Consider the following 27894-nt stretch of genomic DNA (forward strand, 5'->3'; position numbering starts at 1 on the left):
TTTCTTTTAAATTAGCATCATGCGTTTCTTTACAGCACATGGGATTGTTTCAATCTTGTGTCTCCCAGGAAAAGCAGCTCTAAAGTCTTTCCGCTCAAAGACCGCGGCTTCTCAGTATCATTCTTAGAAGTCTTAAATCTGTGACTGCTTTTAGGATGACATGCTTTCTCTGTTGTTGGATGTTTCATCGGAGCTTTCTGGATCCTTTGTTTTTGCTAAGGAGGCCGCGGACTGTCACAGATTCTCTACATGTCACTATGGATCCTTGTATATTTTAGACTGCTCAGTCACAAAGTCTGCGTCTCTTCAAGTCTCCGGAGAGTCTCAAGATTTGATCTATACATGAATGTCTTTGAGAGAAATGTGAATTTGATCTTTACAATTTTGTAACGATTACTTTACCAGGCAAGTTGACAGGAAGTGTTATTCTTTTTGCTTATTAGGTCTGAGCAAGTTGTGGATTTGCTCCAGTGTGTGTTAGACTTCCCCTCTAATTTCAAAATGAGTTGATATCCTTGTGGTACAAAATGATGTCCAAATTTAATGTGACTGTAATCAACATTTTTACATTAATGATGGATCACATTCATTGGTTGCTCGTAGTGACAAACACACAGAGAATTATCACCCACCTCTGCCGTTCTAGAGGTCTATATAGCTTTTTGGCTTCTTTTAGCACAATGTTTTGGTTTTACAGCCTGCCACTTTATTGTTTTGGTTCACTCTCACCTACATTACATTACCTGTCCAGGAGCAGGAAAGTTAGCAATTAGCTGGTGAACACAGTGGAGCATGTAGCTGCTAAAGAGCAAGATATTTTCCTCTTTCAGCTCTAAATATTGGGCTTACATTCACCAAGCGGCCAGAAACATGACTCCATGCTATTGTTGCTCTGTAACTAGATGAGTAAGGCAAGTGTTAGCTAACAAGTTTGCTATATATAATCAAATCTAAATCTATGTATTTCTTATGGTAATACCACTTGCACAGACAAGGTCCTTTACTTTTGAATGTTGAACTTCAGGTAATGTAATGTTTCTTTTATCTCCTAACAATATGATTCTTTAGATGAACTATTCAATTACAGACATGTGCTCTTGGTGTGTGAAATTTGATCAATTTATACGATCCAAGAAGCATCCTTTCAGGTTGTTTTAAACACTGTAAACATTCACAGATTGTACTTGAGCCATTATCAGGGGTTCACAAGCTACTTCATTGCATCTTTAATGCTTCCCTCTTTCTGTGTCTGCACTGTGACCTGAACACTTCTAATCTCACTTTGCGCTGTCCTAATTTCATGCTTTTCTCTTGGAGCCAGCGTGCAACAATTGGCGGACTGATGCAGATTGCAGCAGCTGCAGGGATGAACCGCTGGAGCTGGGGAAACGCTGGGAATGTCAGTAAATCGGACAGAAGTGGGCCGCACAGAGGGAGGCTGATGATGCTGCTGTGGATTATCCTCTCCAGCTCACTGTGCCTGATGGTCGACGGCCAGATGAAGATCCCACCAGAAACGTGAGTACAGTTGCACCAGAAAACCTTGACTCTTTACCCCTAGGAACTGAACCATCAAGAGAAACCCTTTCAGTCCGATCAAATTCTGATGTCAGTGTGAAAGCTTTTCATACACTGAAAATAATGAAGATATACATTATTTGGATTTGGTTGTATTCACAGTGTGAGATTTGCACAACATACATTCTCATGATCTTAACTTGACTGACCTGACTCATCCACCCAAGTTTTATTAAGGTGTATCTAATAGGTGACATAAATGAAAATCTGCGATGCCTTTACCTGCATTAACCTGACTGGGTGCTATTAATTTATTCACCTGTGTTGTATGATTGCATCCTCACTTACAATGAGACACAATGCGCTGTCATTTAGCGGTAAAGACAAGATAGATGACCACAAGCCTCGTGCTTTATTAAGACATTACATCAGCGATTGTAGAAGGTCATTTCCCTGTGGACACCCTGGCAAGTCCACATGCAGCGTCTTGAAACCACACGTCAGAAGGATGAGTCAATACTGTTCTTTCTATTTTGGCCAGTTACTCCACACAGATACATATGGGCCATATGGGCACCTGTGGGGTATAACTGACTGCCAAACTATCCTACAGCCTCTCTACAGGTACAGCCAAATAACGTATCATTTTGGCTTATATTCTTACAATAGAAATACAAAAATAAATGCACAGATATTAATTTAAAAAACAATGATAAATGGATAACATTTAATTTAAAATATGATAAAAAAAAAATGGATATGGTGGGGATTATGTTTCCTATTTATTATTTATGCTTTGCTTAGCTCCACCAATTTTTTTAAGACCGATGAGCCATATTGCCATAGTAAATTGGGACATTTAGAATACAGTATTACACACTACTACTGAAAACTTCTTTTGGGTACACTGATATTATACAGGTCAATTTTCAGCCATGCTAGTGGCATGGCTCTAGGGATAGCAGTGTTGGTCAGTTGGTCGGTCCACCACTTTGGTCCTGACTGAAATCTCTTCACAACTGTTGAATGGATCACCATGAAATTTTGTACAGACGTTCATGATTCCCAGACGATGAAGTCCACAGACCTTGGGGATCCCCTGACTTTTCCTCTAGGCCACCACAAGCGTAATATTTGTGGTTTTGAGTGAAATGTTTCAACAGCTATTGGATGGATTGCCATGAAATTTGGTACAGGCATTCATGTTCCTCTCTGGCTGAATCATAATCACTTTGGTGAACCTTAACTTTTAATCTAGTGCCATCATGAAGTCAAACTTTTGTCCAATACTTTGGTTTATAACCAAATACCTGCAAAAATAATGTTTCCCTCAAGTATTCCTACTTATTCATACTGTATATTCCCCCTTTGTCCTTAATTTCTACTTCAAAAACAAATTTACTCCAATTTGAAAGTAATATTATAACCCCCCTTCTGTTCATGTTCCACTTACTCTACTACGTGGGTCTCTTGAAATATGACTTGTACTTTTTACATTTTGTCATGGCCTTTCCTCTCTTCCCTGCTGTATGTAGACTATTCACATTTGACTGAATATTCAGATCGCTACGTACCATGGTGTTTCACTTCTGTCTGTAAATGTTTTCCCAAGCAGCTTAAAACTAAACAAACGTGTACAAATATGAACTAAATGGAACTTCTACAAGGGGATCTTCCTTCTCTTTTCCCCCAGGCCCCTGTTAGTAAGAAGTCCTCCTCTCCACAGAGAACCCCATCCCTGGATCTATACCCAATAAACAGAGCTCCCCTCAGTCTAAGCATGTCCAAAATTAGTAACTTATCCTCACTCAGTTGGCATGTAATGATTGAAAGGAAAGAATCTATTTAGTTAGTTATAGTAAGCTCCACTAGTAGGTTGATATCTAAATATCACAGCGTCATTATCCAAAGTGTAGGAAAGGTTCCACATAATAGCTGATATTATTCTTTACTGAGTGAGATACAAACTTGGCTTCTGATTGCCTTTTACTGTGAAAATAGTTTAGAAACTAGTGCTGGAAATACAGTGCTAATGAGAAACTAATCATTTCCCAAATACAAAGATGGCTTTTACACAAGGGACTTTCAATAACTCATAATGCCTAATGTGTTTTTTATTTTCTCACAAGCGTTCACTTTGTAAGATAAGTGGTCAGTTTTTCTTTTGGGAATGAAACGCAGCGTTTGTTTGTTCTCCAGAAGCCAGACGAAGCTCTTTCCCCTGAACAGTTTTCAAACCTCCTGCTGACTAAAAACACTAGCAGATCGATACAATGCTGTCAGTCCACAATAGCCTATTAACTGTGAGAGTGTTTGTGTGTGTGTGTTGGAGTGGAAGGGACAGAGAAACAGACAAACACACAGCATTTTGTTAGTATACTCACACTGACTGGATGCTGTTAATATTTGTGTTTGTATGTGTGTGTGTCAGTTCCTATACATACTGTAATAGTATTTCTTTTTTTATTTAAGACCAATAGATCTATCAATCAAAACCATAAAAACATTGGTTGACTTTGCAGTTTCAGGGATATATTTTGTGTATGTGTGAGTTTTGTACCTATGCAGGTCTGAGAGTGTGTGCTGTCACTTGGCAGGCTGGTGTGACGGAGGGAGATTAAAGCTCCAGGGATAGCAAAGTTCAGCAGGCCAACACAGGTCACTGAGCCCAAAGTGCTTCTCTCTGCCTGGGGAAGATTTGGCAGCAGGGCCCCCTCTGGCTTTGGAAGTTAGTGGGCCATGACCGGAACATTTCAGGCCAAGAAGGTCAAATCTTTAGCCTCTGAGGGAAATTTGCTCTGCTGCCACAAGGAAAATGTATAACTGGCAATAAGACATCAACAGCAATGACACTTTTTTAAAGCAACAACTGAAATGAGGAACTTTTTGAACTTCTGACTGTGTAGCACCCCAGACACCCCCATAAAAGGCTGGGATTCCCTCTCAGTCGAAAATGAGATTTAGTCATTTTCAATAACTTTCTTGGTTAGTAAAAGGAAACATGTTTTCTCAGTTTCACAGCAAACAGTTGCTGCTTTTTACCCTTTTAAGGTAACATAGAGAGTTACTTTCTGTGTTGTATTTGGTCCTCATATGGCCCAAGTTTGGCCTGCCTAAGACTCTGTCTGAATCTGACCTTGCTTGGCCTGTACAGTGGTGCTTTAGCCCACGGCAACATTGCTCTTCAACAGCATACAGTCTTAGATGCCCTACAGTGTGCAACAACCTGATATTCTTGATACTACCTTAAAACAGTTACAGTGATCATTTCAACAGTGAAGAGAGCCTGAACAACAAAATAATATCTACAGTACAACAGTCTGTTTAATAGCACCTCTACATTACACTGGGGAACAATTTGAAAAAAAAATTCTGTTGAGTTAGATTTTTATGCTGATTAAAACTAAAATTGGCATGCTGATTCCAAAATTGCAGTCAGTTTTTTTCTAGCACGTCAAGTTTTTTCTCCACAGCTTACCCTCCAGATAAGCAAAATTCCACTGATTACCTATAGTAAGACTTGCCAGCTGATTACGATTGGACTCATCTACAGCTACGTGGCAACTTGTTTGTGCAGTCACAATTGAGACAGTGCGGTGAGAGGTGTGTGCAGCTCCCAATAGGTCAGTACTATCACACACATATCTGTTAAGTACAGTATTTTTCATATTTTTTAAGAAAACGGGGATCCTATAGTTCAAAAACTTGACGTGATAGAGAAAAACTGAGATCAGTTTTGGATTCCGCACCCAAAAATTAGTTAAAAACAGCTGTCAGACCTAACTCAACAAAAATTGTGTTCCCCAGTGTTATCAATCCTCACATTGTAGAATGAACCCACAATCATATTTCACGATAAACATGTCAACAAGTCAACAAATTATCAGCCACTTTTCAGTATCGAGGCTGGCAGGCTAGCCGTGACAACCATGCCTGCTAACTAGCAGCGAGCTGGCTGACCCCCCATAGGTTGAGCCATCTGTCACATCCTGTCTACTCCCTAACCTCTATTACCTTACCTCGGCTGCATTCACATGGAGGATTTGTAGAATTACTGCATGTTATTGAGCACAGAGTAACCCCTTGAACTGGCAGACTGTCAGCTTTTACTGCCACCTTAACAGTAATCTGTTTTAATCTGTTATTGGTGAATGCAGGGTAACCTCTTAACATGATTGGCTGCCTACTTTCTTGGTCACCTTCAATACAGACGGTGTTGTTAGGCCTTGTTTTTCAGGCAAGACACAAGTGAAATAATTTGGACATTTAGAAACAGGCCTCACCTTTTTCTTAAATAAAGCACTGTGTTCCACTCGAGGGGAGTCAGGTACTTTCCTCTGCAACGTCTGCAGGTGAAATAAGTTCAGATATGATTTGTTCCACAATTGCTTCAGATCTAAAACACTATGGATTATTATTAATGGAGACAATTGTGAAATGTACCTCTGAGTGCCCTTTAATTTATTGCATTGTTTTCATAAATATTGATAACAGCGTCGATTATCTGTCACTGATCATGTTTCCTCCGTGTGCAGGGTGCAGCAGTGGGCTGTATCCTTCGGCAAAGAGATAGCTGCCCTGTCTGCCAGATATTCTGGAGCTAAACTGCTACAGAAGGTAAGAGATCACACATAAATGCATATGCACACACTAACAAACACAGACACACACACACACACACACACACACATGCTGTTAGACAGACACATGAATACACATATGCACTTGCCAAAAACAGCTGCAGACACACATACACATATACACAAGAGTCTAATGTTTTCATCTCAGTTTTGTTTGTGTTTTGAGGTGAATTAAGATGCATCATGTTGTGTATCAGTAATCAGACAAATCGCTGACGTTGAGGGGGAGGTGATGATGACTGTGGTGGGGATTTAATTCCTTTGATTGATCCCTAACATACCACAGATAAGGCCATACCAGATATTGTCTGGAGGCGATTGATTTGTATTGGGTTCCCAATCTACATATCCCAGCCTCAATATATCACCAGCTATCTAAAGTTATAGAAGACAGTTGGATCTCACAATGACATTTTCTGATCATTTTCACAGCGAAAATTCACCGATTTACAATTTGTCAGCTGGCAAATAGAAAAGACAACGACAGGGAGTGAAATCTAAGACACTAACTTGAGTGCAGAGACATGAATGTACTTTACAGTAACAGAGACCGTTGGATGTAGAACACATGACATCATCACATCAGACTGAGACGGGCGGGGTCCGTATCTCCTCCCCCCTCCCCTCTGCTCCATCGGCCAATAGGAACACGACTAACTGGCATACAGTTGCTGTACAACATCTGCACATGGCCCAGAGACCAATGTGATGACACACTTAATTCAAAAGCACATAAATACACAAACTCACGTCATGTTTTTGCTTGTTTAATTCTACAGCATGACTTTTAAAACTGTTGTTGTTCTTTACCAATACATACAGTAGAATATCATGCTGATATACTGTAGACCATTGAACTGAGTTGAAATGAACTGAATTGTGTTCATTTTTGTGTGACTTACCTCAGAGACTAAAGAAGAGGATATACTGTGTGTGTGTGTGTGTGTGTGTGTGTGTGTGTGTGTGTGTGTATGTGTGTGTGTGTGTGTGTGTGTGTGGGTCTTTTAGTAATTAGGATGTGCGGTCTTCCTCTGCGTGCCATCCTGTAGAATACCTAGCAGGCCCATTCACCATCTGCCACACACACACACACACACACACACACACACACACTGTGTGTTCACAGAGACAAGCTCCTACTGACCATCTCCCTCTACACTGTATATGGATCTTTCTTTCTGTTTTACCATGCAATTTTCTGATGTACACCACAAAACATCCACCGATCGAACTGCACAAATAACTAACTTCCCCAGATTTCTTCCAAAACAAACAGAGCACCGTGTGTTTGTTGTTTGTGCCGGTATTACAGACTGGATTAACCTCGGATAACCTCAGTGTTTAGTTGGAAGAAACAATTTGCCAGAGTGAGCGCCATGCAGGATGTAAAATACTGACTACCTTGATGTAGCAGCCCAGAAACAGTCGCAGTAAACGTGATGGTATTGTAGTAGGAGTTGTCATAGTAGTAGCAGTAGAACTAGTTGCTGTAGTAACCGGATCAGTAATAGCAAAATATATATATATATATATATATATATATAATGAAGGTATATTTCTCCTTGTTGCATACTCTTTTTATGTAGGCCGTGATGTGTAAAAAGCACCCAGTGCAGTAGTTTAATCTTGGAAACAAGAAGCCATTAATCACCCACCTCTGTCTAATCGATGGCTTTCTCGTTATCTGTGGAACATTCACTGACTCTGTCTTCTTGCCTGAGTAAACTGAATAGGATATTGAGTGTTTGAAGATAATACAGAAATTGTTGGAGCTTTACTTTTGTTGGAACAGGGTTTTTTATGGTTATTTGCAGTAGGCTCGTAGAGAGCTCTTTATCATCCCATTTCTCCTTTAATATCTTTTTGTCTCTCTTATCTGTTTAATTATTTCTCTCCCCAGTAAAGGAAATTGAAAAGCACCCTCTGTGAAAGGGAAATCTTCATATATCTTACTTTGAATGACAAATTGGGCATGTACAGTCATACATACACGATACAGTCATTAAAACAGGCACAGATGTCAGTGTGCAGTAGATGGCTTTCTTTCGGCTTCACTCTGTTATAATGCAGATTAGAGAGGGAGTCTGGGGAGGGGATGAAGTCAGGGCTTGACCCCCATTTGTATTGCAAGCAGTAAATGTGTATAAGTGTATGTACATTGGTGGTATGTGTGAGAGTGTGTATAATTGTATGATACCAGGATACCATACTCTTCCATGGGTTTACTTTGTTTGTTATTTTCCGTTGTGTAAGACATTGTATGTAACTTCTAAATATGAAAATGTGTGGCAGTGGCATCAAGTTATTATAGTTAGTATATTATAATCTTTACTCTCTTTTGTTTTATTAACTTGAGGAGCTCATGTGACACTTTCTCTAGAAGGATGCTCTGTAAATAATCAGTACTTACTTAAAAAAAAAATGTCTTACTAATGAGCCAACTGTGTCTGTTTTGAAGAAATACAAGGATGTCGAGGGGGTGGTGAAGATAGAGGAGGTGGACGGAGAGGAGCTAGTAAAAAAGTTTGCAGAGGAGATGGAGGAGATGCTTGGGAGGAAGATGAAATCTGTAAAGGTAATATTGATACATTCTCTAACAGCAAACGCACATTTAATGGTGACCAATTGGGCATGAGCTCTTCTGTAGACATGACCTTGTTTGACCAAAGATCAAAAATTGTTGCAGATTTAATCACAGCATTCGCTTTAGCCTGTGTAACCTTGGACTTGATAATCTTTCCCACATGGGAAATTATCCTTAACGTGCTGTATTTTATCACAGAGGTTAGCAGAAGCAGCAGAGGATGCTGACCTTTACCACGAGTACAATGAAACACTGAAGGTATGTGGCAATATGCTTCAATATAAGAACATTCACCTCTGTTTGTGACCTTCTTTACTGGTATTTGGTGGTATCTACAGAACTGCACTATATGAGCAGCAAGTCACATCACCATCATAGCCACAACTATATTAAAACAATCTGAGTATCATAATAATGTGGTTGGCCATGTCGAAAAATATAGCTGCATACTGTAGAATCAAGTCATCATCCTTTGCTGTTCTATGCAGTTTGACTACTATAACTCCATGCTGATCAACAAGGTGGATGAGGACGGGAATCCATTGCCACTGGGAGGAGAATTCTTACTGGAAAAAAATGAACACTTCAATAAACTGCCAGTCAACACACAACAGAGTAACATACAAGTTCCTACTAATGTCTACAACAGAGGTAAGAAAGCATGATACACACACATTCAGCCTGCATTCACTTGCACATACTGTATAATACATCTGATTGCCAGCAGAATATCAATTTCATTCTTTCTCTCTCTTTCTGTAGATCCAGATATTCTGAATGGAGCCTACATGTCCGAAGCTCTGAACGACGTGTTCGTCGATAACTTCCAGAAAGATCCAACTCTCACCTGGCAGTACTTCGGCAGCTCTACAGGCTTCTTCAGGCTGTACCCAGGTGCGCGCACACCCGAGTCTCCCACATTTAGGACGTCACGCATGCTTCCCAAAATCTCAGCATCTTCAGTTGCACGTTTCTCCTGTGTCGGCACAGTGTTAAGACAACATGAGCAGAGCTGTGGATAAACATTCAGCTATGCAAGCCAAACAGTATACTTACACAGCAACTGACGACGCAGGAAACTGTCTGTCAAACGTGATGACTCAGTCTCAGCTACAATATGGCTGCTGGTGGACTCTCTCCTGTGTGTGTGTGTGTGTGTGTGTGTATGTGGGGGGGGGGGGGTAATTAGTGGAGGTTTTCATCTCTTCTGCTACCTCATCCATCTCTTCCTCATTTGACAGTCTGTCACTATCCATCCATTTGTTCATCCGTCCATCCAACCAGTCAGCCAAGCAGCAGTTTTCCATCTGAGCGTCAGCTTTTGCTAAATCTCTCTATCTGTCTCTCTCTCTCCAGGGATCCAGTGGATTCCAGATGAAAATGGTGTGGTCACCTTTGATTGCAGAAACAGAAACTGGTATGGCTATATTCCTGTTCACATCAGTTCTACTTCCTTATTGATGCTCTTTGAACGGTTGTAGCTCTGTGTATAGTTTGTTACTTATCAGGATGCCATCCTTATGAATGTTCTGCACTGATGGACGGCAGAGGAACCATGACAACCAAGCCAACAGTCATTGAGCACCATTAGGCAATCAGTGTCTATGGCTGACCAAGTTGGCCACCTGTCTGCCCATATCAGCAACTGTTTGGCCAGTTGAGCATGTTGAATCAGCGGCAGAAGTCTTTCTGACTGGTTGTTCAGTCTCCCGAATCAGTGACTTTACCCATTTAGTGCAGTTTCTGCTTTTTTTCGCCTCTGAGTTTTAACAGAAGTTGTGAAGTGATGTGGTTCGACGCAAAGACTTTTATCAGTTTAAAGTCACCTTGGTTTATCAGTGCCCTTACCCTTGTTTAAGTTTATTTTCAATTAAACCTAAACAGCAGATAGTGAATAGAGAGTTGGCTCTGTTTGATTCAAGTCTCCCAGTAAACTGTGACAGTCAGCCAGCATGCCAGGACCCTGAAACTAATGAAGATAAATGGAATCCAGCCATTATTGTATTAATTACACCTGTGCTCTTCCTACTGTGACTGTGTCAAAAAGTCTTCCGTGTAAAAGGTCTACCAAGTAGAATAAGAGCTGGATTAGTTGGTTCCAGTAAATCAAGCTCCAGGAACTCTGTCTGGTGGAAACGAAGGATCGAGGGACTGTGGATCTGTCGATCCCAGCTGCTGTAGGGGAAATCTCATTGATGTTAATGAGCTTGGAAAATCAGGGGGCGATAATAAGGAGATGAAGAGAAGCATGGATGGAAGAACAGAGGAACAAATAAAAGGATAAGGATTGAACTCTGCCTGTTCTGTCTGTCTGCTAGACTACCGGTAAATAATGTGCGGTCTAGTCTGTTCATGGCTGAGTGTTATTTGGTTGACATTTTAATAAAGATAAAGTCTTTACTGCTTCCTGCATAAACTCGCTTTCTCTTTCTAGGTATATCCAGGCTGCCACTTCTCCTAAAGATGTGGTGATCGTGGTGGATGTCAGTGGCAGTATGAAGGGACTCCGACTGACCATAGCCAAACACACCATCAACACAATCCTCGACACACTGGGAGAAAATGACTTTGTTAACATCATAGCTGTAAGCGCACACACACACACACACACACACACACACACACACACAATCAATTACACAAAACACAGACACATATGAGCAGTCTAAGACTCACCAGAGGCAAATGTCTAAGTCCTAATGAGCGAGACTTTGAGATTAAGCTAACACACAGGTACTGTATAGAGGCTGGGGTAAATACACAGAAATAGACACACACACGCGCAAACAGGCACAAATACACACATCAAACGTTCAGTTCACACCAGGCATTCATTTTCAGCAACATCAAAGCTTCAGAATTCATTGTTTTTAGGTTTTTCAGGATTTTGGTCGTGTGTAGCCCTACAACTACAAATCGGTGTAATAAGCATGGTTTATCCCGGTATTACTGAGTGTGTAATCATACGCCTGCTGCAAATCCGCTGCCCTTAAGCTGTTTTTACACAGACTTTAAAGCTACACTCCTTTCGATGGAGTGACCGTGCAGCAAAATGAAAATCAGGTCTAGAGATTTATTTTGAAATGAAATATCCTCAGTCGGAAAAAGGGTTTAAAATCCCACTCTCCTGTCTGACTTTGAACTTGACTTGTCTTGAACTTTGATATTATATATCGGTAACTACCCACTATGAAAACAAAAAATAACATGTTGACATGCATACACACATAGTTTCTGTGTTACACAATCAGATGTTGGCTGGAGTAAATAAGTGTAATATTTTCAGTAACTCTTACTCATCACATGTTGTAAAAGTTAATCATGCTGATCATTGATTGTGTTGGCTTATATTTGGTGTCTCTCTCCAGTACAGTGACTATGTTCGCTACGTGGAGCCCTGCTTCAAGGGCATGCTGGTACAAGCAGACCTGGATAACAGAGAGGTAACACACACACACACACACACACACACACACACACTCTGACACAAGCTCACAGCTAATTAATTCACTTAACCTCTGCTAACCTATTAACCGCATGCTGTTAGCTCACTGATCCTCCTAAAGACAAAGATTATGCTGTCATCACATAACAGTTAACACATCGCGGTCAGTGTGTGTAATCAGGGTTTCAACCTGCTTGTTAGAGGATTCAGTGATGAATCCCTCAGAACCAGTTCAAGTTCATGTGTGGGAAAAGTTGCATCTTCTCCTCCTCCTTTGTCTTCATTATCTCCTCTTTTTCATCTCCTCCACAAGACCATGGCTTTTTTTTTTCTCTTTTCTCTCTCTTTGCACTTTTTATCTCTCAACATCTCACTCTCTTTTGTGCATTTACATGTGTGACACCATTGTTTCACTGCTGCTTTCTTTTCTTTTTTTCCCCTCCTCATCTGCTCTCCTGTTTTTCATATACCAACACCTGCTCAGTCCACTCAGTTTTAGTATTTGTTGGATGTATGCCCTACTTTTACTCCCCTTCACATCATCGCAGATCAGGTGAGGTCGCTGGCCGCTGACAATTTTAAGTAGGCCACATGACCTGTCAGCAAGGGATTTGATTGGTTGAATGCCTAGAGAGGCAGGCTGTAACAGAATGGGCTTACAGATGTTGGCTGACACACTTATGCATAAACTCATGTTGGAACACACACATATACACACACATTTACAGAAAGACTATTTTCAATTTTGTGGCAGTTATATAAGGGTTTCTACATTCCCCAACAACTATTTATCTTGTTCACTCCCACTGTAGGTCAGAATGAATGCCCAAACCGTAAAAGAGACCAATGTGGGTTTTTTAAAATTGTTTTAGTTGTCAGTTTTGTTAAATATTAAGGGACACCAGGGGCCTAAAAGAGCCCAAACGGGGGCTGTAAGGTAGATGTGCTGTAGGTTCTCAGATCCCCATGATTTCATGGTTATTACAGAATACCTTGTACAGAGTGAAAATTAAAGAGTAGGTGTCTAGGTTTAGTTATTTTAAACATTTTTAAGGAAACATCTTTGTTATATGTATATTATTTACAGTATACAGCAATATTCACAATAATTTCAGTCAGCTTGTGTTTGTAAGGGGATATCAAATTCTATTAAGAGCTCCGTGAGGGCTAGGTCTATCGCCAGTCTACACAGTGGTGGAAGTGTCCTGAGTGTGTGGGTGTCTGTGTGCGCATGTTGATTAATCCTGATTACCTCCTGGTGTTATAGTGACTTTGCCGTAAGTGGTCAGCGTGCCAGGCAGCCGGGGGATAATCCCTCCTCTGCACTCTTTCACTTCCTCATGAACTCTCTCCACCTCTTTTTCCATAGTGACCTGCATTCACCTGCATTTACCAAAAGATCCATGGCTTAGTGACACGATGCCTATTTGTGTATTTGTTGTGTGTTTATCTGCAGCATTTCAAGCTTTTGATAGAAGAGCTTCACGTCAAAGGAGAGGGCAAAGTGAAAAATGCAATGAAGGAGTCTTTCAAGATCCTCAACGAGGTTTGTGCCTCTTTACAACAACCACAGCAGCTGTAAGGTCTTTGTTATATACAGCACCGCGAGTAATGAAAGCTCATTGTGTGTGTGTGTGTGTGTGTGTGTGTGTGTGTGTGTGTGTGTGTGTGTGTGTGTGTGCGTGTGTGTGTGTGTGTTTAGGCTGCAGCGCAGGGCCAAGGCAGCCTGTGTAACCAGGCCATTATGCTGATAACAGACGGAGCCATGGAGGACTTCCAGGATGTTTTTGAAGAGTTCAACTGGCCAGAAAGACGTGTATGACACGCAAATACACACACACACACACACACACACACACACAAACAACTGCAAGCTCCAGTGAAATGTACCATAAACACACAGACACATATCATGACAGTATTTATATAAAGCTGTTTATGAGAAACAAATGAGTGGGGTTTATCACATCTCGCTATGTACTTTATTGTCCCTCCAGGTTCGAGTGTTCACCTATCTGATTGGACGAGAGATGACATTTGCTGACAATGTTAAATGGATTGCCTGCAACAACAAGGGTAAAAACCAAATGGGGATGAGTCATTTGCCTAAAACAGTGCCCCTCCTCATGTTGTTTTTTAGCAAGAAAGGAGGTCTGTTGGCCCTCTGTGGTGTTCTGGTGCTGCTGGATGGGACTGGGTATCAGGTGCTGCCCTCTTGTGAATTACACAGGGTCATGCAGCAGCTCAGACCTGAAAATAATCGCTTTATGCTGCTCTGAGCACATCAAAAAACCCTGACTAAATACCTGATTATCAGAACAGATACACTGTAAACACATCCCTGGCCAAAAAATATCATATCTGCGTGTGTGTGTGTAATGGGTAACAGGTGCACTCCCTTCTGTTGCGTACACTGGCAGTTGCTGCTGCCAGCAACAAAATATCTGTCATAAACAGACAGATTATTATTCTCCTCCTGCAAAAAATGTCTATACGGTTTCAGTTTTAGTTTAATAAGCAGGTCTACTTAATAATATTCACAGCAGCACTTTTGGTGAGACGTTACAAAGGGGAAAAAGGTTGCACACATTCACATATTCATACCTGGCAGTGCTTCAGTAGCATGTTGTCACTGAGCAGCTACTCTGCAGGTATCCCATTGACGTCAATGTCTCCCACTTGTAGAAATGCCATAAACCTTAGACTAAGCCAAGCTTTGTGGCACGTCAAAAGCACATTTGCATTGATGGGAGATTCAAGCTGTTTTTTTTTTTCATTAAAAACAGCTTTGTGTTTTTTGGGAATACAAGGTTTTCTGAAGTCGGATAAATTAGTTTGCTGCTCTAATACCCAGAAGCAGAAAGATAAAAATAATATGCTGAACATTTTCATTGCTAAAATTTATGGGTATTAGTTTTTCCATCTGAGTGCAGTAGTTTGTGATATGCGATATGTGTGTACATTTATTTGTGTGTCCTGCAGGTTACTACACACACGTCTCCACACTGGCTGATGTCCAGGAAAACGTTATGGAGTACCTCCATGTTCTCAGCCGGCCAATGGTCATCAACCACGATCATGACATCATCTGGACTGAGGCCTATATGGACAGTGTGGTCAGTCAGCTTGCTGGGCAACACACACTATTTTATTGCATCAATATTATCTGGCCTACATAATCAAAATGTCAGACTCATTTAGAATGGCTGTGCTATTACTTTTGGTTGTGATCCATTATGCAGTTTTTTTCTGGAGGGCAACAGAGATAAACTTTAAAATGCAGTCTCTCTGTCTCTCTTCATGAAAACATTTAAAGCCGGCCTATTCATCTCTGTGCCTCTCTCCATGGTGCTGAAACATTCAAAACCCCTCCATACAATTGATCCCAGACACCAATACAATCTCCTAGCAATATCCCAGCAACCACACAGAGCACTATAGCAGCAACTGCAGGAAACACCAAGGCAATGGTCTGAAAAACCCTCTGTGACCACCCTATAACCTACTTTGCAACACCATAAACACCATAACTATCACCTGGCAACCCGGTCGCAGCCCCGGCAACAAGCAAGACAACCCTTCCATTTAAATCAAGGGAAGACAGCAAAAACACACATCCCTGCAATTGACAAAGTATAAGTAACTGTGATGTTATTTCTGAATTTTAAATTTAAATCCCTTATTTGTTACCAAACAAAGTCAGTGGTGCACTGCAACCATTTAGACCACACCATAGATTCTAAATAATTCAGTTTTTTCCTTTTCTCATGCATCTGTTGCTAGTTGCTACCCCACCTATTTCAGTATCATATGTAGCAAATCTGCCACTACTTCACTGCCATTTCATGCTTGTTGTCTTTCCTCCCCTTCATCTCCACCTTCAGTTCCCAAGCACACAAGAGGTAATCATACTTGAAGCTTTGACATCACTATACTACCTTTTAAGTAATGTTAGTCATGTAGAATACAGTATAGAGTATCTGTAATGTCGTGCTTAGCCTTTTATTCACAGTCAACATCTAACAGTTTGTAGTGGTCTCAAGTTGTTTCTTGTTAATCTAACTTTCCACCATGCTAACCTTAGCTTAGCTCATCCTCTAGTTAGCTAGCCTAGCATAGTCTTTTTTTTTTCACCAGAAACCTGAAGGTGAACAAGCTGATTTGACGTTGCTAATTAGCTTTCAATTTTATTTCAGAGTTTAGAAACTCGTCTTCACTATGTACAACAGAGCGCCACAGGAAATCATTCCTGTCTGTGGCCATCAAACTGTTCAACTCCTCCCTCTGAGTGTCAGACAGACTTCACCTGTTCATATACTACCTCATTATTATTTATTCCTTAAATGTCAGTGCAATGCATATATATTCATACGCAATAGTGCAATACATACATATACATTGGTATGTATCTTTTACTTTTATTTTTCACTTAAATTTTGTAAATGTGTACATTTTTTATTTTCTATTTCTTATTTTTTTTATATCTTATTTTTGTACATACTCTCATTTCTAAATTGACGCTACTTTAGCATAAATTTAGCAACAATTTATGCTAATGTATGCTACTTACTGTATAATTTCCCCCCGGGGATCAATAAAGTATTTCTGATTCTGATTCTGATACTTTACTCTTTACTTAACTCAGTTTAGAGGAGTACGATTATATGTTTTAAACGTATTTTAGTGAACATTGCTTTCCCTTTTTAAGACGTCAGCTTAACGTTAGCTTGTTCTTTGGTTCAGACAGATTTAACGTTGTTGTTACCAAATTAAACATCGTCGTACAGTTAATCTCCATTTCACTTCATTCCACTTTTTGTCAACAGGAAGGAACTCCACCGATCTAATTCAATGCTATATTTACTGTTGTTTTCTCATAACTTAGCAAACAAATGTAGCTTGTCAACAAAAACAAAAGTAAGTCATTTTGGCTGTTTTTGTGTATGTGTGTACCACAGCTGTTCAACAGTCAGGCCCAAAGCCTGCTCCTGATGACCTCGGTAGCCATGCCTGTGTTTAGCAAGAAGAAAGAGACTGTAAGTATTCATTTTAATTATCCTCAACAGATGTCACCTAAAGTTGTGTATTTATGAACCTGCTCTGTGTTTCCTGTAGTTGTCTCATGGGATTCTGCTAGGAGTGGTAGGAACTGATGTGGCCTTGAGAGAACTGATGAGATTAGCTCCAAGATACAAGGTAAACCATCCACAACATGTAACGTGTCTGGAACAAGGATGAAATACTGTATACATACTCTGTATTGATTTTTCTCTGGGACAGCCAGTGACATTGAATTCATAATGTTAATTATCCACATGTTGGTCTGTGTTGGGGCCCAGTAGTTTAGTGTGTTGTGTCCTTATCTCTGTCTGTCTCTTCAGCTGGGTGTCCACGGTTACGCGTACCTCATCACCAACAATGGCTACATCCTGTCTCATCCTGACCTACGACCTCTGGTACAGACAAAGATCATATTTTACTGTGAATTACTGCAGCTGTGAAACTGTTGAAACTGTCAAACCCTGCATGACAGATTTATTGCAATTAACCAAGCATAATAAAATGGGATAGGTTGCCAAAGACCTTTTTGACTGTTTTGTTGTTTGTATGTTTTTGTGTGTGTGTGCGTGTGACAGTATAAGGAGGGGAAGAAGCTAAAGCCAAAACCCAACTATAACAGTGTTGATCTGTCAGAGGTGGAATGGGAAGACACTGAGGAGAAAGTGAGTAACACACACATTACTGTGCTTTTCAATTCTCTGTTTTCTCTTTTCTGTATGTCAGTGTGAGTTGTGCTGTGTCCATAGTTTGATCAAACAAGTGAAGTGCTGAGTTTGTGATGTCTATGTTTTAGCTGAGGACAGCCATGGTTAAAGGAGAAACTGGAACGATGTCTTTAGACGTGAGAACTTCAGTGGATAAAGGAGTGAGTACTTCTGTCTTTGTGAGTGTATCTGTGTGCTGTCTTTATTAATATTAGATCAGATATTATGTTTTGCTCTCTTTCTTCCTGTGGGGATTTATTGTCTTATTGTCAAGTTTCTTTTTCCCTTGTTTCCTTTGAGGTGACAAGTTTTACTAGTCCATTTGTATTTTTTATCTTATAAGTACACGCTATCTTTCTTTCTCTCTGCATTCACTATGATTTTTATAAACTATGTCCCTGTCTCTGTCTCTCACAGAGGAGAGTGATGTTCCTGAAGAATGACTACTTCTACACCATCATCAATGAGACACCGTTCAGGTTTGTCTGATCGCTTTCAACATAACAGGATTTCTTGAAGTGTCAGGTTTTAAAATGTATGAGACAATGAATAGTAAAACATCTATGGAAGTAATATCTCTTCTCGCCTACACATTTGCTCAGAGTAACAACAAGTGTTTTGTTGTAAATAATGAGCATGATTCATTCTGCCACTAACAATATAGTATAAGTTTCCTTTTTAACCCTTCTCTCTCTTCTCTATGTTTGACAGTCTGGGTATAGTGTTAACGAGGGGATATGGACAGTACATCTTCATCGGAAACGTCTCTGTTGAGGAGGGTAAGTCTTTCCCTTCTGTCTTAGTTTCTCTGTATTTGTGCTTACCTTTCTTACTCGCTGTCTCTCTCATGTCTTTTTTGCCTTTTTGCTTCAGGTCTCCATGACTTACTGGCTCCTGACCTGACCATAGCCAGCGAATGGTGAGTATCAGTCAAGTTTACTTGTCACATGTAATCATATGAGGTACAATCACAGTGAAATATATATGTATTATTACTGTAAAACTAGCAGAACATAGACGTTATGGGATTCCCACCAGTGTAAGCTCTTTATGAAAATATGACTACAGCACATTTTTGTAGATTTACGTATGTGTGTGGGTGTGTGTGTGTGCTTGCAGGACCTACTGCGAGACAGACATTGACCCGGCCCATCGTAAGCTGAGTCAGCTGCAGGCTGTGGTGCGATTCCTCACTGGCAAAGAACCAGATCTGGAGTGTAAGTGGACACTTTCTTTTCAGCACATCATCTTTTAATTTAGGAAAAATAAAAACACACTTTAATCCTGCAACTCATCAACAAATTGATACTGTGTGTTCACATACACACACCAGAAATCCAGAAAATATCACGCTCAGTATCTTTAAACCACCCCTGCATCCGTGTCAACTTTGTTTCTGATCTTTTGAGAGCTTACTTTTAAATCTCAAGAAAATCAAGAAAAATGGCCAAACTATTAACCCAAATTATTTTTGAGGTGTAAGTTGTGTTTGTGACAGTTGCAACTGTCTAAATAGTGGCTTAATAAGATTATGTGTCAGCACATAAACTGCAGATTCAGGTACAAATAAAACTAATACAGTCTTGTGATTTTGGAAACTGTTGGCTCCATTCAATGCTTAGTATTTGTTTTCTTACTATTACGAATTAGTCTTAGATTTATGTTTTTTCCTTTGGTTTCTCTCTGTAGGCGATGTGCTGCTGTTGCAACAAACTCTATTTGATGCTGTGGTCACGGCTCCTATGGAAGCCTACTGGACCGCCCTCATGCTCAACACATCTGGGTGAATATAACACACATGGACTTTTTACGTGATTACTCATTCTGCTTTTACAAATATTTACCATGTCCCTCTCTATGTGCTTCACCTCCCTCCTTGTCCCATTCACTCTCTCTCTCTGTCAGCATGGACGAGGGGGTAGAAACAGCGTTCTTGGGGACCCGTTCAGGCCTGACGAGATTCCAGAGATACACTGGGATTGAGAAAAGAACTGCCAAGTGAGTAAAACACCGTCATTTTGTATATTAAATATCATCACATCAAATTAATCATATCATTATGTCAACAACCAAAAGCTTCAAACCCGGGGTTAAATACGGTGTGATTTGAATTTGAATTTGAATTGAAGCTGAAATTACATTAAGGTGCGAGTCCGCCCTCTAGTGGTCAATAAAAGGGCAGCTGTTAATGAGTGTACAAGTCAAACATTTTTTAAGGAATACTTTCCTGTAAAGAATCCCAAATTATTACATGCAAAAACAGTTAATGTTGCTCACACAAACATACATACAGCATACAGTATATGTGATATATTTGTGTTGTGTCTGAAAGAACTACATCCCTATCTCCCTTGAATGTAACCGTCTCACTTCTTCACTCTTGACCCCTGTTCATTTCTTCTTGTCCTTCTCCCCCTTCATTTATTTTTCACTTCATCTCATTACTTTTTTGCTGTCGTGTTTAAGTAACATCCTTTCATCATTTCTTCACCATATTGTCAATTTCTCACCCTTTTTTTAGGCAGTAGATAGTATTTTTTTTTCTTTAAGCTTATTTTTGTCTCTCCCCAGGTCTTTCCTGACCTCCACAGACAAGGAGAATATGTTCACATTGGACCATTTCCCGGTGTGGTACCGCAGAGCAGCCGAGTACCCAGCTGGACAGTTTCTATTCTACTTGCCCAGACAGGAGACTAGAGGTAGAGGACATACCTTTATTGCGCAAACACACACACACGGACACACAAAAAACTTTTTGTGCTTTTTATATCCAATTTTTCTCAGCCACACTCAGCAGGTTGAGCCAAAAGTCTCAGTGACAGGCGGATTTCTCTACAGCCTGCAGGCTTCAACTGCTCCTTTCTCTTTACTTCATTGTATATTTATGTAGTTTGTATCCAACACAGGTTTGGAAAGTTTTTTTCAGTGCAAAATGCCCATAAAGAGTCAATCCAACCTTGACGGATATTCTATTTAGGTTTATTCTTCACCATAGCTTGTATTCTAGGAATGGCACTGCTGTCGTGAAGAATAATCAGCAGCTCCAGAGTGACAAATTAACAGCTACTGTCGTCATGTTCATCATAACATCATACTAACACTTAACTCCATCTTTGAATCTAGACGAGAGATGAAAGTCAGTAAAACGATGGGATTTTGAGCCCGGCCCTTCTCTGCCTCTGGATTTCATTTTCTTATTGGAATGACATGCATTTTTAAAGTGCTTTAAAAAAAACATGTTTGCCGCAAAGTGCATTAGGCAGCAACAAAGGAGAGGAATTTGACTTTAATCTTCACTACATAGTGCAAAGTGCAGACTTTGATGTTCATATTCAATGAGGCTGCTAATACTGCCCTTCCTCATGACAGAATACAGGGTGTGTGTACATATCCACTTCCTCACTTACTTACAGTAAGTATGTATGTATGTACCGAATCTACAGATGATTTAAAATCTTGACATTACATAGAAAAGATAGAGGAGTAAAGGATGTTCACTCTTTAGAAAGTTTGAAGTCCTGTTTTAAGATGGTGATAAATGTTTCACGTTTAAGATCATATAATGAAACATTTTATCATACCACCATCATTTAAGTGCAAATGTACATTTAAGTACAAATGTACAAAAATGGTCTTTTATATGTTTTAGGTTGATGTTAGATATAGTTTGTTGTGTTCAGATACATTCAGGGACTATGAGGCTGACTATAGCGCCACCTCGAGTGCAGAGGAGGTGGAGCTCCAAGCGGAGGAGGGAGGGAGAAAACGAAGGGAGGCGGATGAGGAGGAGGAGGGTAGAGGAAAATGTTTACTTATACTTGGCATGCCTCCTCTTTTTATTTATCCTCATTCTGTTCTTCCTCACCCCTAATTTCAAAGCATGACGAGTGCTGTTTCTTCACCCTTCTCTTTAACAGTACGTTGTCTTTTTCTAGCTCTGCTCTTTTTCTCTATTTCTTTTTTCTTCATTCATCCTCCTCCTCCTTCTCTCTTTCTCTTTCTCTCACTGCACGAGCATGCAATCAAAGTATGGGAACCTCCTCTCCTCTCTTAGGGAGTCAGTGCTGTTTCTGGTTCATTTGCTCTGTGCTGGGTCGGTATGTCCTCTGTCTTCGATTGATTCTTGTTGAGAAGTAAAACAATCTGGTTTCAAAGAGTGTGTTGGCTGTATTACCTCTGTCATTCTCTTACTACATTATGTTACAATATTCAACGGCAAAAAAAACAAAGAAATCCCATTCTCTTCAAAATCGCAGAACTTTCTTAATGCATGATTGTCATGGAGGTATAGACCAGTTTTGTCTTCAAGGAGGGAATAAGAGAAATATAAACATAGGGCGCATGGAAACACATAGTACACACACACACACACAGTACACACACACACACACACACACAGAGTCCTTCTGTTATGAGTGTATTAGCCGATTAGCTCTCATACTCTGTGTTACATAACGCTTAAACTGTTAATCTGGCTGGAATCTGTGGCTTGCTGACAGTTGGCATCAGCTGGCATGAAGGCTGTGAATAGACACGCAGAAGACGAATGCATGACTTTATTAAATATTACCTACCGTGTCCAAGTCAATCTGTCACCCACATATTTCCAAACACATTTTGGCATATCTGTACTAACACTTCAGCTGTCACTATCACTGTTAGTGTTCACAGGCGTACACATGATGTGTTCAGTATGTGAGAAAATAAATATTTCTGGGAACATTTTCCTTTTCAGTTCCTGTGCATGCGTACACTCATGCATGTGTGTAAATTTGGAAGGAGTATTTGTGATGTCCCTGCATGCATCCATGTTTCCATATGCATGTATTGATAAAGTACTGTAAATTCTTGCTAATTGTGTGTGTGTGTGTGTGTGTGTGTTGCTCTACCAGCAGGGAGGATAGTGATTGCTACCACTGCTGTCACGGTTACGGTGGGCAAGAAAACTGCCATCGCTGGAGGTAGGATGACAATTTATATTCAGATACACACTCTCTTTGTCTGTCTTTTACACACATTTTATTCCTCTGTTCCCTCTCTCTTTCTCACCCCTTTTCAATCTCTTCTCCTCACATGCACTTGCAATGTTTTCTCTCTTTCTAAACTTTACTTTTGCAAAGCTCCCTCTCCCTGCATGTTAAATGCCCCTTCATTGTGGGCTCTTTCTCTCTGTCTCTGTCTTTTCTTGTTGTTGCATGTGGTAAAATTGATAGGTCGATTTGTTGGTGACATCTGAACTTGCTAATTGGATGGTGATTGCTGGTAGCAATCTGGTTAAATTGATTCTGCTGTTGCACTCACTGGAAGTTGCTCTTGATATGATAATAAGGCCTTTTGAGGACAAGAGGATTTTGTGAGCTGTGAATTAAACCTCAGCTTTTAAGCCAGCAGGGACAAGAAGTCCTGACAGTGCACTGATAAAATGGAAATTTGAACACCTGCAATTCCATGACAACTGGGCAAACTCCATCTGCTGATGAAGGTCATGTGATGTGATTGAAAGGTCCTTTCCAAGGTTGAGAATGAACATCAAAACATTTACTGCTGCACTTTACTGCTCAGCAGTTTCCTTTTACATATACACAGACATACTAATACATCTGTGCTAACCTGCCAGTAATATTTGCTTGCTGATGTATCAGTCCAGCTCTAATTCTGATCATGTACAGTAACTGAGGTGCTTGGAGAGTACTGCACCTTTGATGTGTTTGGTTTCTTCTGTGGCTTCTGATCTCTAATTTCACTTCGGAAAGATGGAGATGTATTTGAGAGTGTCTGTGCTTGAGTGTGTATTTTACACAGAAACATTTTGTTCATAGTCTCTGGCTTTGTTTCACTGCTTACTGATGTGTGTGTGTGTTACTGTGTGTTTTGTCTTGGTAAGGCCATCTGTGACTGACACACTCATCAGTCATAACTATCTGAGTGAGAACAGACTCTCTGGAGCTGCATCCTGAGAGCTCGTGTGTGTGTGTGTGTGTGTGTGTGTGTGTGTGTGTGTGCATGTCTGAGTGTATTCCTGCATGCATTTGGTGTCTCATTACGCTGCTAGACAGACAGAAAAACACTCATACACACACACACACAAACACACACGCTTATCTGTATTACACAGCTTTCGTAGAAATTGTCTCAGGTGTGAAAATCGTGTTATATTTGGAAATGGAAAACAGGGAGCGCAGGGAGAAGTGAGAAAGAGTTCAAAATAGATGTGTCTCTGTCACTCTGTTAATCTCGCTGCCTCTCATTCTTATAGTTTTTTCTCTTTTTTTCTCCATTTTGCTTAATTCTTTCTCTCTCTGCTTGCTTGGAAACATGAACATCACTATGTTGAATCCAGAGCTCTTGGAAAGTAAGAGTACAGTAGAGTAAGAGGATTTTTGGCTTTTCTAAAGAAAGATTTTTGTGTATGTTGATGGTAGATCAGGTTAAAGGTCATAGATTGTTAGGTAGATAGGTATTTATTCAAGGCTGCGTCACTGGATGTCAAGTGGAACAGCTTGTCTACCAGCTGCTTCACTTCAACAAAAACACAGAGGGAAAGGCAGCATCAATGTTTTATGGACTTGCTCTCTCTCTGACTTTCTTAACACACCCTCACACTTAAGATACACACACACACACACACACACACACACACACACACACACACACACACGTACACTACTCATCGTGTTTCACCCTTTGACACTCTTCCTTACCCTGTTAAATCCTCACATACATCTCTCTTTTCTTAGCCTCTCTCTTCCCAAGCTGTCAGACCTATCTCCCCTCCTCACGCTCTTTTTTCTGTATTTCTCCTCCACTCGTTACTCTCTTTTCTCCCTGTCGTGTCAGTCTCTCTCTTATTTCTTTGTTCGCTCACTTCCTCTTCACATCTATTTCTTGCTGCATCTGTGCGAGTGAGGGCGGCTTTCTCATCGAGGGTCACGTTTACCATCTGAACACAAGGGGATATTCAAAAGCTGCCTCGTCAAGGGGCACACACACACACACACACATGCACAACCACAAAGCTGTTCTGTACCCACCTTTGGCATGAATAATGTACTTGTACGAGTGTGTTTTACCTGTGCTAGATCTACCTATGCCTTGATCTAGAGTTTGAACAAGATTATTTGTATATACTATAAAATCAGAAAATGCTCTGTACACAACAACAACACAAAAAACATTCTAAACTGATCTGTTATATGCAAATTTGGATCACTGTAAAAACAGTTGCTTCATATTCAGTATTTTGCTCAGGAACACTTCAGCAGCAGAAATTTGCAGCCATGTCGCCCGAGCTTGGGCCATTCATTTGACATATAGTATGACTTCCTGACTATCCACACTGCCCTGCTGCAGGTTTGCACAAATAATACGGCAGCATTTTTTTTAGATTAAATCGTGGATAAAAAGATGCTATTGTATGCAACAGAGCTGTGTTTCATAGGTGATTTGGAGTGTCTGTTAAATGCAATTAATAATTCATATTTGCATGGCTGTAAGCCGCTAACAAGATTTTGATTCCATTTCTGGCCACTGGGTGTCAGTGTTTGTCTGAACAGAATCTGGTTGGTTTTCTCACCAGTGTCTCATTGCATTTTGTGTTTAGCTTTCATGCTGTTTTGGTGGTAGATTTAATGTCTCCTCCTGTGATGAAGGCCAAGGATTTGGTATTTCAGAGGTTGATCCAAAATCAGTCAACAGCGACTACAAAAACTCTGTGTTTATACTGTTCAAAGGCTCAGCATTGGATTAGTATATCTCTGTGGCAGAAGTGACAGGCTGTATGTAAATAAACCTAATGCGCTCCTGTTGACAGAGAAGCAGACTAAAAGAAAGAGGGGAAGAAAGAGAGATAAGTAGGTAAATAAAAAAAGACAGAGAGGGAGAGAGTAGGCAAATAATAAAGGATAAAGGATATTTGACATGGAGGAGGAGCTGAGGAAGCCGGGAATAAGGAGAAAAATGAGGGGGGAAAGGAGGTAAGATGGGGGAGGTGAAAAAGTGAAAAAAGACACACAATAAACCAGACAGAGCAAAGGACAAAGAGGGCAGGGATGAGAGAAAAGAAGGTGAAAAGACTAAAAAAATGATAGGAGAAGAGGCGACAGAAAGATAAATGGAGACAAGATAAGTGAAAGGAGAAGGGAAGGGGAGAGAAGATGAGAAATAGGTGAAAGGAGATAGAGGGCAAGGGACAGAGAAAATGAGATAAGGTACAGCATACAGAGGAGCTGTTATCATGACTGATTATTTGACCCTGTGTATTTATTCCACTTGAATTTCTGTCTATATCTCCTACATCTTATTTTCTGGCAAAAATGTCATTTGTACACTGCAAATCATCTCCTTCCCTCCATTTTGGACGAGAAAGGACCTAAAACTACTTATGGAACAAAAACTATTTGAAATACAAATCAAAATCTAAGAAATACTGTTAGGCTACTGTAATTACCCAATTCTGCATGCAGTCTATATCTAATGTCTAATATCCAGCATTTAGTCTATAAAGGTATTTTTTTTCTATCTACAAATTTCATAGCTTACTTATTTAATTCTGTGCTGTTGATAATTTTGAAAGAATTCGTCGTTGTAGTCTTTCAAAGCTTGTCAGTGGTCTGAATGTAAATTTGACATAAGTGTGATATGTTTTTATTTAAATCAATGCATATTGACCAGAAAATGCTTCATCATCATCATCATCATCATCATCATCATCATATCATCATTGTCATAATCACAATCATCATAATAACACAACACACCATAGATTTCTGGGCAATGTAGTCTTTGAGGCCCTCAGTCATCATGGCTGCTGCAGTTTTACGTAACAAACTATAATTTATTATTCTTTACACACAGGCTATAGGAACAGGTTTCAGCTTGCTAAGATACTTAGCTACCAACAACACAAGACCTGCAGACCAGGGGGTGAGAAGACAATGTTTCGAGATTCATAGACAGAGTTTAGCCATTGCTTTTTTATTCAGATGCTGCCCCAGAGACCCTGTGAAATTCACTTACGTCATACAAATGCTTTTAAAATATCACACATGCCCTGAACATGCCAATTATTCATTTAAATCCATATGAAAATTGTTTTTACCTGCTCGTCTTCTCCATCTCTTTACAGTAGTGAGGTGGCCATTGCTGCTAAAGTGCGTCTAGACTTCATTTGCAATGCAAACTTGACCAGTACTGTACTGAAGGATTAAATATTCGGAGGGCAAACTCCAGCTTTTTGTGCATCTTGACTTCCCACCAGCTCAGTCTCCTACAAATAATTATGCAACTATTCTGACACAAGAAGTTGTGTAATATTCATAAATTCATAAAAAAGAATGTATGTGTCTGGATGTCAGGGTGGTGGATAAAAGTGTATCTTCAGTACTGGTTTCTTGTTCTCATGTCCCATTTCATACAAAGCATTAGCCTTGACATTTTTATTATTTAACCAGGACTATAACCTGCCGCTTTTTCTTGTCATTTCTTCTGGTCCTATAGCGCTGCATGAAAAAAATCACATTAAACAATAAGATTACCGCCTACGTGACTGCTAAATAATGTCACTCTGAGGCATTTGAGAGACGAGACAGCAGCATGGGGCCCGTTTCACTCTCAATGGCCAAACTCTTACTATGCCTCTTGCAGAAACTTTACCAAGTACTGAACACAAATAAATGAACACGACGAATAAACAAACATTAGAGAGATATTAAAACCTTAAACAAAACAAAACATAGAATCATTAACACAACAAAAGACATACATCATGAATTGATACAGAAAACCATAAACAGTTACGTCAAAAAACATTTCGGGGATCGCTGGGCCAACACACCATATTAGAGACTAATATAATAATATTTATCTGCGTCATACCCAGGTATAAGATAACACACTATTAATATAGGTTTATTTCCAGCCAATTCAAAATTGAGAACAATAGTT

General features: G+C 40.0%; 1 protein-coding gene across 3 annotated transcripts in view; it reads left to right on the forward strand.

The window, feature by feature from the left end:
* Positions 1-1342: 1342 nt before the first annotated feature.
* cacna2d4a (calcium channel, voltage-dependent, alpha 2/delta subunit 4a) overlaps positions 1343-27894 on the forward strand; it is a 79304-nt gene continuing 52752 nt past the window's right edge. For 2 of the 3 annotated variants that reach the window (XM_070929336.1, XM_070929337.1), the window contains exons 1-26: positions 1343-1518; positions 6054-6135; positions 8617-8733; positions 8941-9000; positions 9231-9393; positions 9505-9636; positions 10099-10159; positions 11177-11327; positions 12111-12185; positions 13644-13733; positions 13890-14003; positions 14185-14263; positions 15170-15303; positions 17146-17223; positions 17303-17383; positions 17569-17643; positions 17824-17910; positions 18042-18113; positions 18370-18431; positions 18664-18731; positions 18826-18871; positions 19072-19169; positions 19642-19735; positions 19858-19950; positions 20524-20651; positions 22845-22913. In XM_070929336.1, the coding sequence (XP_070785437.1) occupies positions 1343-1518; positions 6054-6135; positions 8617-8733; positions 8941-9000; positions 9231-9393; positions 9505-9636; positions 10099-10159; positions 11177-11327; positions 12111-12185; positions 13644-13733; positions 13890-14003; positions 14185-14263; positions 15170-15303; positions 17146-17223; positions 17303-17383; positions 17569-17643; positions 17824-17910; positions 18042-18113; positions 18370-18431; positions 18664-18731; positions 18826-18871; positions 19072-19169; positions 19642-19735; positions 19858-19950; positions 20524-20651; positions 22845-22913 (2485 nt within the window). Of the gene's footprint in view, positions 1519-6053; positions 6136-8616; positions 8734-8940; positions 9001-9230; positions 9394-9504; positions 9637-10098; positions 10160-11176; positions 11328-12110; positions 12186-13643; positions 13734-13889; positions 14004-14184; positions 14264-15169; positions 15304-17145; positions 17224-17302; positions 17384-17568; positions 17644-17823; positions 17911-18041; positions 18114-18369; positions 18432-18663; positions 18732-18825; positions 18872-19071; positions 19170-19641; positions 19736-19857; positions 19951-20523; positions 20652-21632; positions 21747-22844; positions 22914-27894 lie in introns of all 3 variants that reach the window. The other variant, XM_070929335.1, reaches the window with a different exon arrangement.

The sequence above is a fragment of the Enoplosus armatus genome, chromosome 22 (genome assembly GCF_043641665.1).
Source record: "Enoplosus armatus isolate fEnoArm2 chromosome 22, fEnoArm2.hap1, whole genome shotgun sequence".
Taxonomy (NCBI): Eukaryota; Metazoa; Chordata; class Actinopteri; order Centrarchiformes; family Enoplosidae; genus Enoplosus; species Enoplosus armatus.